General features: G+C 44.7%; 1 protein-coding gene across 2 annotated transcripts in view; it reads right to left on the reverse strand.

Annotated features, from left to right (window-relative positions):
* The window catches only part of RASA2 (RAS p21 protein activator 2), a 66,136-nt gene that overhangs the window by 19,718 nt on the left and 31,364 nt on the right, over window positions 1-15,054 (reverse strand). For both annotated transcript variants that reach the window (XM_054982988.1, XM_054982987.1), the window contains exons 8-13: window positions 13,071-13,147; window positions 10,608-10,706; window positions 9,736-9,892; window positions 8,211-8,359; window positions 7,748-7,862; window positions 6,253-6,327 (exon numbers count right to left, since the gene is read on the reverse strand). In XM_054982988.1, coding sequence (XP_054838963.1) covers window positions 6,253-6,327; window positions 7,748-7,862; window positions 8,211-8,359; window positions 9,736-9,892; window positions 10,608-10,706; window positions 13,071-13,147 — 672 coding nt within the window. The remainder of the gene's footprint in view (window positions 1-6,252; window positions 6,328-7,747; window positions 7,863-8,210; window positions 8,360-9,735; window positions 9,893-10,607; window positions 10,707-13,070; window positions 13,148-15,054) is intronic.

The raw sequence follows: 15,054 nt of genomic DNA on the forward strand, positions 1-15,054 counted from the left end.
ACAGATCCTGGGGGATTCCCTGGGGAGGGAATTCTAAGGTTTCAATGTCACAACCAACAAGGCCCTTTCTTGGGTTGCCACCTATCTATCCTCAAATAGCAGGGGCACCCAAAGCAAGGCCTCTGAAGATGACCAGAGTGGATAAGTAGGTTTATACGGGGAGAAAACATTCTTTAAAGTTTGCTGGCCCCAAGCCATCAGGCTTTAAATAGGCTTTAAATAAGGACAGATTAAGTAAACAGAGTTGCGCTTACCGTAACTACTGTTCATTGACGTCTTCTGTGCAGACACACATGGGACTGCGCCTGCGCAGGCCTGCCGACCGGATTTTTCTTTACTAGCAAACGTCCACTAGGGGGCGCACGTCCGATCCAATGCGCATGCGCGGCCGTTTCCCGCCCGAGCGACATTGGGCGACGTCGCCCCCTTTCCCCTCAGTTTCTCCTTTTGCCGCCGAATGCCTTCACATTATCTGGAAGAACACAGCGGGGTAGGAGGGAGGGTTGTGTGTCTGCACAGAAGACGTCAATGAACAGTAGTTACGGTAAGCGCAACTCTGTTTTCACTGTCCGTCTTCTGTGCAGCCCCACATGGGAGACTCACAAGCCACTTACCCAGGAGGCGGGCATGTGTTCTCACCGAAAAAGAGACTGAAGCACTGCATTACCAACAGCAGCCTCTTTCCTTTCCCACACATCTAGTGCGTAATGTTTAGCGAACGTGTCAGAAGACGACCACGTTGCAGCCCTGCAGATGTCTTGCAAGGGCACGCCCCTAAGGAAGGCCGCCGAAGCAGCCTGTGCTCTGGTAGAATGAGCTTTTAGTTCCAAGGGGCAAGGTAACTGAGCATGCGAATAACAGGCCCTAACAGTCTGAGTAACCCAGCGAGAAATCGACTGGGCTGTAGCAGCCTTTCCTTTTCTGGGCCCATAATAGCACACAAACAGCTGTTTGGCACTCCTAAACTGTGACGTACGATGTAGGTAAAATAAAATAGCCCTTCTCACATCCAAGGAATGCAAGGCCCTTTCTGAGCTACTGGAAGGGTCAGGAAAAAAGACAGGCAAGACAATGTCCTGCGAGGTGTGAAATTGAGTGGACACCTTGGGTCTAAAACGAAGGTCAGGTCTCAGCACCACCTTATTCTGATGGACCTTCAAAAAGGGAAGATCCCACCTAAGGGCAGCAAGCTCGCTAACCCTGTGGGCAGATGTAATGGCCATTAGGAAGGCTACTTTACAGGATAACCATTTTAAATCACAGGTGGCCAGCGGTTCGAAGGGTGAGGTCATAAGCCCCGCCAATACTACTTGTAGCGACCATTGGGGAACAATTTCTTTGACTTGTGGATACATATTGTACAACCCTTTCAAAAAAGACTTTGACAAACTGTGGGAGAACACCGTCTTCCCATCTATTTTAGGGTGGAAGGCTGAAATGGCAGCCAAATAAACTTTAATAGAGGAATTAGAGAGTCCCCCATCCTTTAGGGACAGGAGGAACTCAAACACAGAAGACAACTGGCAATCCCAAACATTAACTTCGTTGTCAGCAGCCCAGGCCTCAAAACGTTTCCATTTAGCTGCGTATGACCTGCGAGTGGTGTCCCTACGGGCATTCAGCAAAATTTCAGCTACCCTGTCAGACATCCCCTCCGTCCCCGAATGTGCCAAGCAGTGAGGTTGAGTTTGGGTAGGTCGTGATACCAAACCCCTTTGTCGGACAGAAGGTCCGGGTTCAGTGAGAACCGATAATATGACCCCTGCGAAAGCTGCATGACATGTTGGAACCATGCTTGTCTGGGCCAGAAGGGGGCCACCAGAATTAAGTGCGGCCCATCCCTCTGGATTTTGCTGACGACCCGAGACAGCAGTGGGAACGGAGGGAAGGCATAAAACAGGTGCCCTGTCCAGCGTATCTGGAACGCGTCCCCTAGGGAGCGGTGACCCAGCCCTCCCCTGGAGCAGAATTGCGGGGCCTTCCTGTTGGCCTCTACCGCAAAGAGGTCTACGTCTGGGAACCCCCAGTCCAAAAACATGGCGTTCAGGTAACTGTCTGCTACGGTCCATTCGTAGCTGTCGAATCGCATCCGACTCAGCGTGTCCGCGATGACATTGGTGGTGCCAGGAATATGGACCGCCTGAATGTATACGCCTCTGTCCACGGCCCAGTTCCAGATCCGAACGGCCTCGTCGCAGAGGGCCTTGGATGTAGTGCCCCCTTGCTTGTTCAGGTAGAACATCGTGGTGCAATTGTCTGTGAGCACCTGAACTGCTTTCTGCTGCAGCGTGTCTGCGAAAGCGATAAGGGCATAACGGACCGCTCTCAATTCTAGCAGGTTAATGTGATCTTCCCGTTCCTGCTCTGACCAAACCCCATGTGCCCTAAGGGCTCCACACTGGGCTCCCCATCCTATCGTGGAGGCATCAGTCGAGATTGTGATCTCGGTTTGGATGGACCCAAATGCAATACCCCCAAGGAGGTTAGCCTCATCAAGCCACCATCGTAAGGCCCGGATAATCCCTCTGGGGATGGAATAACGTTTATTTTGGGACTCGTGTTCAAAATCATGAACCGACAGGAACCACAGCTGGAGAGGTCGCATGCGCAACCGGGCCATAGGGGTGACAGCTGTAGAAGAGGCCATGAGGCCCAGTAGCCTCTGGATCGCTGTCACGGATTGGAACCTGCACTTGGAAAAAAGGTTCACCATCCTGCCAATTCTTAAGGCACGCTCCCTGGGGAGAAAACCTCTATTTACGTTACCATCCAATTCCATACCGATAAATAGTATTCTCTTGGACGGGGTAAGGTTAGACTTTTGCAAATTAACCAAAAGCCCTAACCGGGAGCAGGTGAGCATCACTGTATGAATCTGGGCCAGGAGCGCATCAGCAGAGGGAGCTGCTAGAAGCCAATCGTCAAGGTAGGGATAGATGGTACAACCCCGTTCCCTCAAATGAGCCACTACCACAGCCATACACTTAGAAAAAACTCGTGGGGCTGTTGAGAGACCAAAGGGAAGCACTTGGTAATGGTAGACCTTATTGTTACATAGAAATCTAAGGTACTTCCAATGATCAGGATGGATGGCAATATGAAAATATGCATCCTTGAGGTCCAGGACAGCGAACCACATGTCCTCGGGCATTAACTGGAGGACTGTGTTCAAGGTAAGCATCCTGAACCTCTTGACGAGAACGAATTTATTCAGTTCCCGTAGGTCTAAGATGGGTCGTACCCCTCCATCTTTCTTGTCTACCAAGAACATCCTGGAGTAAAAGCCTAAGGGGGGGTCCTGAGGGAGCACCTCCCGCACAGCCCCTTTCTCTAGCAGTGCTACAACCTCAGCCTGTAAGTTATGAGAAGAGGATTGTATTGAGTGATCAGGAAGAGACAACACTGGGTAAACATCAAACTGAATTTTATATCCAACTGTAACGATTTTAAGAACCCAACTATCGGACGTAATTTCCGCCCATGCAGAGGCAAACTGAACCAATCTGTTCCCAAACACGACAGACTGTTCGAGCTCTAGTCAGAACTGCTTTGGCTGCGTTGCTGACTCTTTGGCATCGTGGGCTTGCGGACCGCGACGAGGGCGGTAGGTAGGCCTCCGGCGCTGGTAAGAACTTGGTGGTTGGAATGGCCGGTAGGAACCATAGCGTGGATACGGCTGGTACCGGTGCTGTCGTCCACGATAACCCTGGGAAGGGCGATACTGGCCACGATTTTCGGTGGATGGCCTGGTCGGAAGAATGCCGTAGGAACGGGCTGTAATACGATCTTTGCACTTTTGCGACAGGTAGTCATCTGTTTTGGTAGAAAACAGGGATTGCCCCTCAAACGGCAGGTTCTCCACCTTATTGCGTGTCTCCACCGGCAACGCAGTTGTGCGGAGCCACGAATGTCGGCGGAGGACGACGGAAGATGCCAATGCCCTCGCAGAGGTGTCAACCGTGTCACGGCCCGCATTTATTTGTTGCCGAGACAGCCTCAGGGCCTCATCGAGGATCACCTTCGCCAACACTCTCTGGTCTGCTGGGAGTTTTTCCAGGAAGGCCGCCATGCGGTTCCAAAGAAATATCTGATACGCCCCCATGATGGCTGAATAGTTGGAGATTTTCAGCGTCAGGGCAGCCGAAGAGTATAGCTTCTTGCCCAAAGAATCCAACTTCCTGCTCTCCTTGTCAATGGGCACCGCATAGGATCCCTGGCGTTGGCGGGTCTGCATTTCCTCTGTAATGAGGGAAGAGGGAGGCGGATGTGCAAAGAGGTATGAACAAACATCATCCCGTGTCTTGTACAGGGCCTCCAGCTTGCGGGACATCGGGTACACAGAGGCCGGCTTCTCACAGATGTCGTGGATGATCTCCACCAAGCCCTCAGTGAACGGGAAGGCAATAGTTGGGGGGTTCCCGGACTGGACATATTGAAGAATTTTGTCCTTTGGCTTAGGATCTACGGCCGATATCTCGATGTCGAGAGAACGAGCCATCCTGACCATCTGTTCAGAGTAGAGTCGGTAGTCCTCAGAAGGTGACACACGACCAGTCCCAATGATGATATCATCCGGAGACGGATCAGATGGAGGACTGGGACTCGGGCCCTGGTAGGGTTCAGCAGGATGGTAAGGTGGAACGTGCCTGGGAGAACCATAGTGGGAGAACTCACTTCGAGTGTCACCCCAATACTCCCTGCCAAATGATGGAGAGCTGGCATACAGGGAACCATCTCTTTCAATTGCACCTCGCGGGAGGTGGTAACGCCGGTCCTCACGTTCCGCATAATCACCCGCATGCCACTGCTGGGCAGGAGGTGGCGCGTCAGGCAGGTCACCGTCATCATCTGATGAGTGGTGCAGCGGAGGCGACAGGTGCGGCGACGGAGTCAAAGGCCTCTCCCAGAGGACCTCATCTGTTTGGACCGAAGCCAATTGACTGTGCTTCGACTTCTTCTTGGACTTCTTGCGGCCCTTGTCGGCCGAGACCGGATCCGAGCTTCGGTCCCTGCCAATCGGATCCGATGTCTTCGGATCCGACCGAGCGCCCGTCTTCGGAGCGAGGCCGGTACGCGCCGACTCAGCAGGCTTCGGAACCGATGGAGTCGAAGCCGATGGCGGATCCGACGGCTTGGGAACCGACCCAGCCGGGATGTTCAGTTCCGATGACGCTCTCGGCACCTTCGGAGCCGGTGTGAAGGTCGGTTCCGACCGCGATGGCGATCTGGAACGGTGACGTTTCCGAGTTGGATCCGACGTTGGTGCCAAGGGCTTGCGACCCGACGCGGAACTCGCAGCCCCCTTCGGATCCGGGGTTAACTGCCGGGCTTTGTGGCGATCCGGGGAGCGGGAACGCGAAGCGGACGTGGCCTTTGGAGATCCCATCTCAGAGGGGGTGTCACCCGTCCCACCAGCCGGTGGTGGCCCCTCCGGGGTACCGGGAGCCCCCGAAAACCGCATAGCCCGTCTCCACAGCAAGGCGTTCAGCCTATTCGCCCTCTCAGCCCTGGCCTTCGGGGTGAACCGTTGGCAGTGCTCACACTTCCCGACGATGTGTCCCTCGCCCAGACACTCGAGGCAAACAGAGTGACCGTCTGTCCTCGTCATCTTAGTGGAGCAGTTGGAGCAGCGCTTGAACAGCGACTTCTCAGACATCCTCGATCTTCACAGGATCCTCACAGGAAAAGTTTCCTCACAAAGTGGACAGCTAGATCTTCACCGGTCGGCGGCAAAGAAGAAACTGAGGGGAAAGGGGGCGACGTTGCCCAATGTCGCTCGGGCGGGAAACGGCCGCGCATGCGCATTGGATCGGACGTGCGCCCCCTAGTGGACGTTTGCTAGTAAAGAAAAATCCGGTCGGCAGGCCTGCGCAGGCGCAGTCCCATGTGGGGCTGCACAGAAGACGGACAGTGAACAATGTGTTAAAGAATTTCTCTCTCACACGTCAGTAGTATTCTCATTTTATTCTGTAAGAACTGAGCAGCAGCAACTTCCAATTGCTGGTCTGCGATCTGATCTCAAATTTACAAGATATATTCGGTTTTCATTTATTAATGCAGAGCATTAGTTCTCATTTGTTAATGCAGAGCTCTACATAATGGTGTTCAAACAGAACATATTGGTAGGTAGAAAGCAATGCAGCAAAGTGAAGGAAATTTTCTTAGTAACCTTTGTTGCAAACATTAACATTTCTAAGAATGGTTATATAAAACGATACCAGCTTCTAAAGTATAAGCTGAAAAAATAGTTACCTTGTGAATTTCAGCATTATCAGCTTCTTTCAGTTTCAGGAGATCAATTTCGCAAGGCTTAGGATTCTCACATATCTGAGACAACAGTATAGTTTTGATTAGTTAAAACAGGATAGTTATCCAATCCCCTTCTCTCTTACTGGGCTAGAAGTGAAAAAGAGAAGCAATCCCTCCCTACCCAACGACTGATTCTCTCAAGGCCTATTGTGGCTAGCAATCTTTAGATTTACAGTACACATATCAGCTGTAGTCAAATTAGATGGCTTGAGGAAGGTTACAGACAATCGTTCCTTTTTTAAAAATTCTGCATGGTATTACTAAGCCTTCTACTCAATATTGAATATTTGAAATAATGTAGAAGTTCCAAACATCAACTGGATTTTTCCATTCTACATGCCTGAAGAAGACAGTTATATTTTTGTAGTACTAATCCAAATCAAAAACATAACAAGAATAACTGCCCTCCCTAACTCAGTGTTTGTCAACACTGCAAATGCTTGCAAAAAAAGAAAACAAAAGGGAACTGTCTCAATCCAAAATGTTGTCAGAAGGGGGAATAACCTCCATTTTACTTACCCACTCACACTTTCTTCTTTTAGCATTTCTTATGCTGTGGAGTTTCAACCACAACAAGAATGTTTTATGACTATAGACAACATTTTTCCCCTCAAGGTATGTGAATTTACTTTAGAGAGTAAAGTTAAATATTTTGTAAATCATTCTAATTGTCAACTATTAATAAAAGCCCCCAATAAAACTATTCAAAAGATCAGAGAGATACTCTTTTTGCAGCTCTTATTTCCATTACGGACTGATGAATATGGATAGGCAGGTCAGGAGGTACAGCTGTCTTATGAACATGAGGTGTACAAATATACATAAATATTTCTGAGCACACAGACAGGAAAGTCCTCTTAAGCCATCAATGGCCTTCATCACACGCAAACAGTATGCTTGTTGTTAAAAAAAAAAACAGCCTCCATGCCAAATGTTCCAAATAGCTGTTGTCATTTTTAATAGTTATGTGAAAACCTCTATTATTAAATTTTCCTAGAAGCTAGCAAGGAAATTTTTCATGACCTGCATGTATAATAGCAACCAGAGATTTTTTTTTATGATAATCATATACTTTCTGCAATATATGAATCAGGTTTTAGAAACCAAAATGCTCTTGTCACTGCCTGATAAATAAGAAATAACCATGTATGGAATGACCAGGCAACACAGCTGAAGGTACAGTACCAAGATCCTTTAACTGTTGTTGAGACTTCACCCCTTTAAATAGATTTTCCTACTAAAGAGAACAGTCAGTTCAGAGGATACAGGAGGGAGAAAGCAGCTGTGGTGCCATATTAAGATGATTCTGGTATGGAGCTCCTGAGCATCAGGATACTATTCAGGTTTAATATGCAGACTAGAAAAACAATATGTGCATTTGAGATTTTTCCAGCATACCCAATAAACCACGAAGCAGTTCATGCATAATATGCTATACCTCATCTAGAACTGGTTTTAAGGTAACTTTCAGGTAGTGCTTTCCCACTATTTTCATCATCTCATCCAGGCATCGAGTAGCTAAGGAATTTCCTCTGAAGATGGTATTTGCCTCTCTGTAATACAAAATGAATAAATGTTCAAAATAAGAGTCTTAAAATCATAAATGTACGAGTTTCTGCTAAGAAATTTCGAAAAGCTTTTATACAGTATTAGATGTTTTATCTTTAATATTGCAAAGCTATAGTCAGACAATGTCAATTGACTACTTGGCTATCTAGAGTCAAGTTCTCTATACTGAAGTAAAAAGCTTTAAAAAACAAACTCCAGAATTCTATGAATTGTTCTCTGAGCACACTATTTATTCCTATGCTAGCTCACATTAAGTTTCATGTAGATTTGCACACACTGCAGATACAAATACTGGGGGAGGTGGCGGGGGGGGGGGGACATGAAACACTTACTGGGTATCCTTCAGTTCTAATTTTGCCACTGCAGTGATAAACTGTACTAGTTTATGATGATGAAGCAACAATCGTACAAGAGGTATAATGGTATCGTATTTATCGCGACACACTTCAGCCAAAATGTAAGCAGTAGAAGCAGATATCGGCTATAAAAAAGAGAAAAGAATGACATATCTGTTATATCAATTTGAAAATGTTAATATACTTAATTTCAAAATGTAGAAATTCAGTTCTGTATGCTGGCACTGGATAACAAGTTACTGCTACAGAACACTCTTTTGCAGCTGAGTCTAGGACATTTGCCATTCATTAGCAGTTAATCTTAAAAGTCATTACCATGATGTTACTTTCTGTTCAGTTGAATGGATAGCTAGCAGCAAAGCTTCTGTTCTCCCAACAGGAGAGACAGCAAACTCATCAAATCCGCAGAGAACCCTTCCAGTTTTATAAGAGGGCTTCTGCCAAGAAGCAAACATGAAGGAAAAAAAATCTAGGCAAAACCCAATTCCAAACCATTCAAAATGTCTGAATTTGTCTGACCATGTGTTAATCCAGGTGGGAATACCACATATCAAACTTCTACTACAATTTCTCTCTTTTGCAGGGAAGACTGTAGCAGAAAGTCTGTAAAATTCTTTTAAATCCAGTGGAACAAGCAAATTTATCTCTGGACCAAACTGCTCAGTATGCATAACAATGCTATCTATCTTCATAGAAATTACACGGTTCTATTATAACTGAAAGTATTCCAATTCCATAAAACCCTCTGGCAAAGGCGTGGTCAGAAGTGACCTGTAATCAGAATGGGTTTATGAGCTAGGAATGGAAGTTGTGTAAATATCAGCAATTTAAATGTGGGAATCTGATTAATACAGGAGGATGTAAGGGAAAATCCCCTTTAAAAACTCAAGCACTGAAATATTACAACCTGCTGCTTGCTGTAGTTTGGATGTAGCCTGCTTCCTGAATGTCATCCTAATTCACAAATTCCAGACTGTTTGGCTCAGCCTGGATGAACTGTCCTCGTCAGGGACAGCAGCATGAGGTCAAGGGTTTTAAGACCTAATTTGAAAGCCAAGGGCTTCTTGTCTCTTTCTAACTGAAAATTACTTTCACTATCAGAGTGTCACTCTTTTCATAGGATTTTTGCCAATAGATGGAAAATGTGACTTCTTCAGCTAAAACTTGCCAAACTTGCTAAAACCTGGGAGATGAGCAAGGAAGAGCCCCAAATTCTGGAACACACAGCTTGATGAATGGCCCTTCAGAAATCTTCAGCACCAGGAATGGTGGCAAGTACTTTTTAGACACACAAGGGGCTGCTTTTCAAAACAGTTGTGTGGCAGTATTCATACAGTTTTCTGGTCTCAGTTGATGATCCAGGCAATCTTTTATACAAGCAATGCAATGCAAAGCAGACTTGCAATACCACTTATCGGATTAATGTGGTACAAGAACTGGCTGCTTTGTATTCATTTCTTCAAGCAATGTGCAACCCTCCTCAAAAGTGCTGTTCAAGTACCTCAACTTCTGTGGACTTTAGCAGCAAGTTCCTGAGGGGGGCATAATACTCAGATGGAAGCACACGGTCTTCACTGTAACATATATTCAGTCTAAGTGATCCAAGATCATCACTTTTAGAGGACTTATTTCCATTATCTCTTGGCTGTAGAAGGTACCTTAAAAAGAGAAAGTAAAATGCAAAGCTTAAGTTGCAGTCAGATACAATTTGTTACATTTTTATTTCATTCTGCCACCTAATTGTATACATGCCCACTCCCTCACTGCAAAAATCCTTCAGGGTACACTAGACAGCGATGACTGGCCCAAGAACGGCCAGAAAATTCAGCGCACAATCAGGAATCTAGCTCTACAAGTCTTAGATAAAAAAAATCACTGCATCATGCTGCCACATGCCAGGTGACAATCAGTTTAAGGCCAGGTCCAGAATGAAACACACATACTGTTTTTTGTCGCTATCATAAACTGTTTGTCTCAGGGGGAGGAGGATTCTCTCAGTACAGACACACATTGGCATTTACTGGCATGAGTTATTATTTACTCTTACAATTTTGAAACATTTCAGCTTACCCCACCCATGTATTTATGCTATATACTAGGGGCAGAAGATAGACTGTGATCCACTGAAAGACTACCTATAGCTTGCTACTTGCTGAAATTCTTGAAAAGAACACTGGAAAAGGTCAACTTTTAGGTTGCACTGCTGAAGCAAGAAACCCAAACCTCAGGTCAACTCTTACTTTTAAATTTAAACATGTATTGGTGAATCACAGGGATTCTACATTATGAAGAGTCAAGTCATACAATTTCTCCAGTACTACCTAGTTGCTGTCCCTTTAAAAAAATGCCAACTTCTACTAAGTATCTGCTTACCAAGCTTGGAAGGAATCACTTCCCAACGTCTTGACAGGAATCTTAATTTCTCCTAGGAAAAGGTCTTGCACCAAGTTCCCATTGTTCCATAAATCAACCCTGAAAGTTAACCATTAGTTTATCACTGGTTTTTGTAAATTTCAGACTTTTATATAATTTTAATCAAAGGTCACCACAAACAACTCAGCATGCACACAAGGTTAGACTCACACCCAATATTTCTTCTACCACAAGAGAAATTGTCTTATTAATTCCTTAACAGGCAATTAATGCAATAAGTCTGTTTGCTAAAATGTGAGACTGTGTCAGAAAAAGAAAAGCAATAATGGATGGTATCTATGCATTCAAATAAAAAAGTGACACTATCATTTTCTTCTCAGGCATCTGTAGTTCATTTTTACTCATACATTTCCTATTTATCAATCACTCTGTCATATCTGTAGCACTTCACTGACACATGCTTTTAAAATATAGAACATCTCAAGTTCTCACAACCTAAAAAACCACTGCAGACTATCAGAGGCATGCACTCTGAGTTCTTGTGTCTTACCTCACCAACATTTCTGCTAAGACGGCACATATGTTAAAAAGAAGAAAATGAAATCCAGCTGTGTTGTGGTATGATTGTTTTTCACCTACCTCGTAAAAGATACATCTATTGTGATATTATTAAATGAGAACACCCCAAAGTCTATGGTATTCAGTTAAGGCAAGTTAATAAACTGTTCCTTTTACACTCAGACAATCTTTTAGATCATAGCTAAGCTACTAAGAAGAAAATACAAGTTGGCTTCATTCAGATATAACAAAAAACAATGATTTTAACTACAGTGGAATGGACCATGTTTAGCCCAATCATGCTAAATATAGTTGCTTACTTAAACCATGATTTTGTGAGTGCCTGAACTAAGCTAGTGCCTTTTGCAGTTAGATCTGGTTAGGAAGTTTCTTCTAGACTCAGCCAATCTGCTTACATTGAACCTTGATCCAACAGCCTCCAGGCTGGATCACTACTATGCCCTCTATGTGGGGCTGCCCCTGACCACAATGTGAAGTTTCAGATGATGCAAAATGTGGCTGCCTGATCACATGCTGGCTTGAGCACATTACATCTTATCTAACACTATACTGACCACCAATTAGTTTCAGGGTTTATTTTAACCTTTAAAACCCATCACAGCCTGAGGCAGATATAAATGAAGAACTGCCTCTTTTAGTATGAAGACACATACCCTCTCAAGTTTGCTCAGCATTCCTTGTTAACTAACCTTTCACTACATTATGTACTTTTGGCCTCTGCTCAAAATTAGCCTTCTCTACTATTCCCGTTTTGCAGATGGCCTTCCAGAGGCCACATGCCAATTCCCTTCCATAAAGGAATTCAGTTGTGTTTTTCAAACCCTTCTGAAAGTCATCATGGAAGAGATTTCTTGAAATCACCAAGAGTGTTGATGTTTAACAGGTGAAAGGCCAAACTAGATTTCCTTATTTTGAAAGAGTTGAGTCTCGGGAATCCACACAGCCACTGTAGGGAATGGCTGTTAAAAAATAAAGGATAGCCCATTTCATCTTGGAATGCTGCTGCAGAAAGAGAAAGGGCTCCTGCCCTCCAACCATTTTCCTGTGCTGAAACATCACTGGGGATGGGGGCATTCTTTTCCTGTTTTTGCTGCTCCATGTTCATGGAATACTCTACATGGAGTTGCAATGGAGTGGAGTACAAAAACTGAAAAATGACACCCTCCAGCACTATTTTGATCAAGGAAATTGGCTTGGAAAGGAAAGCAGGAGCCCTTTCTCCCCCTTCACAGGTGTTCCAAGGCCAAATGGGCTGTTCTTTAATTTTTAAGTTATTCCCTGCAGCTGCTGTGTGGCTACAGGGAACCCAAGTTGGGCCTGGGAAACCCAGACCCAACTCTTTAAAAACCTGCATATCTAATTTGATCCAGAGCCTGCGATGTTTTAAAGAGGGTGTATTTACTTTTATTACTGCATTACAATTCTTAAAGTTCTGTTACCCACCTCAGGCCTGAAAGGAAAAGGTGATTTTAAAAAGCAAAGACAGGAGGAGACTGGGAGAGAAGGTTCAGTTTACGCAATCCATCTCCCCGCCTCTGCACAGGAAGAAGACAACTCCTCAATATCTTTGCCTGACAACAAAGGGAATGGGCAAAGAAAGCATTCAAGCCCTGGACTTATCCATTAAGTGAGTACACAAGGTAATATATTTTGTTTATGTCAATATGCTACACTTGCTATATCACAACTAGATTCTGTCAACTGAATCGTTGCAAGTTTGAAAGGATTTAATGAATTCAAACAGTTAAAAAATGCAATTTAGACTGAGGGTTTCTTTCCCAAAAATAGAAGACTATCTTCCGGTTTTCAGAAATAATTTGGTAACTTTTAATTTTAATTATAAAACAGCATTGACTGTTTCATACAATATACTAAAGAATGTACCTGACTTCCAGCTTCTCAATATCTTCTTCTTCCACCTGAAACTGTGACTTTTTGGTATAACTACTGGACCTGGTTACCTGTAAGTAAAACTCAAAGTAATTTCGCAATACCCATTTTGCAATCCTATACCTTTCTAAAACTAGTTGTGTTCTAGAAAAACCAATTATCTTCCAATATAGCCTGAAATGCAAGGCAACAGCCAAGCTAATATATACTTAAGAGTTTCAGAAGCATCTTCTTAGTAATCTATGAACTGGTTCTGGATTATCAAGGCATGTAGGATTTACATGAGTGACTAGAAGCCAGTGAAGTGGAACAAATGGCACCTGTCACCAAAACTATATACAGCCATCAGCAAAGCATTTATGAGGGTAGCCTCATAGCCTTGATGTCTAAAGGATGCTTACCTTTCAACGCAAAGGGCAAAGTAATTTGCATGACATTCTAAGGAGTGACAACATTACAGTCAAATTCAAGTGGTTTGAGGGAAGATTTATTTATTTAGGACAGACAGGAAACGAAGCCCAATACTGAGCTGCCATCACTACTATATTACAATGTGATCAGAACATTTAACTCTTAATTGGATTTCAATTACTGCAGCAATACAACAAGGATGTTTTGCCTGAAATGTCTCAAGAGAACATTACTCTCATCTGATCTGCAACAGCTTTCCTGAAATTCAGCTGAGCCTAGAAAAGGACTGGCAATTCTTTAGGTAGACCTACCAACTTGCACATTTCAGAAGTAGTATGTCTACATGCAGATATACTGGGGTCCTAGTTTGTAGGCTCCCTGTACAGACCTCCGTTACTGCAAGAAGGCAGTGGACTGGTAAAATTTATTCCCTGCCTCTTCTTTTTACACTAACTTTAATAGACTTTAGCAGCAGACTGCACAGAGAAGAGAGAGCACAGAAGCATAACAGGAATAGGAGGGTATTAATTTTGGAAGCGTAACTCACTCCCACCAATGGGATAAAGCAGAGGTTGAACTCTCTTCCTATCCAAATCAAAAGAAAAACTGGGTGCTCAAATAGTGTATTATTTTGAACATTTGTTAGGACCCAAATGTCTTACCCCTCACACGCTCCTTTGGGTCAGAGGGTTTGAGACAATTATTAGTGTAAAGGGTTGGGAAGTGAGAGGGAAGAAAAGCAAAGGAATATTATTTTGCCCCCCTTCCCACTCCTCATATTTCATTTTCTCTCTCCCAGCAGAGAATTTTAAGGACTCCCTATTTGTACATTTGTATCAATGGCAGATGAAAGCCACCTAAGTCATGTGTACTACAAATGGTCTGGCAGGTAAAAAATGTATTACTAGAGATGGGCATGGACTGGAAAAAAACCATGGACCATTGGCCTGTGGTCCATTGTGTTTCACGGACCAAGAACTTTTCATGGACCCGCCTGGGTTCGCGAACCGGTTCGTCACTTCTGGGGGCCCTGGGACTGCCTCATTCACACTCAGAGATACCAAACTCGCAGCAAGTCTTCAGCAGGCTCCCCTCCAGCCACCCTCCAAATTTAGCCAAGACTGCATTTTGGAGGTCCAAGATCCCCAAAGCGGCCACCCCCAGGAAACTTCCATTTGCTGTCAGATTCTTCCTTGCAATAGGAACAAATAGGAGGGAAAGGGGCACCTTCTTTGAGATGTTCTAAAATGCCCTCCCTGAAGTTCAACATCGACCAAATTCGCAGGGGAGCTACTCCTAACTGTCCCCTAATGACCTCCCAAGTTTCAGGGAGATTTGACCCTGGGAAAGGCTGAATCTGTGTGTCTATCCAGTTCCTGTCAGATTCTTCCTCGAATTAGGAACAAATAGGGTGGAGAGAGGCAGCTAGAGCAGTTTGCTGTCTTCCTCCTGCATCTTCCTCAAGCAAGCTGGCCAATTAGCAAGCACACCCAACTAGGGCTGCCCCATTGTGTGCTTGTTTTGGAGGGGACCTTACAGCTCTGTGTTAAAAAAACTATAGATCAAT

The sequence above is a fragment of the Eublepharis macularius genome, chromosome 6 (genome assembly GCF_028583425.1).
Source record: "Eublepharis macularius isolate TG4126 chromosome 6, MPM_Emac_v1.0, whole genome shotgun sequence".
Taxonomy (NCBI): Eukaryota; Metazoa; Chordata; class Lepidosauria; order Squamata; family Eublepharidae; genus Eublepharis; species Eublepharis macularius.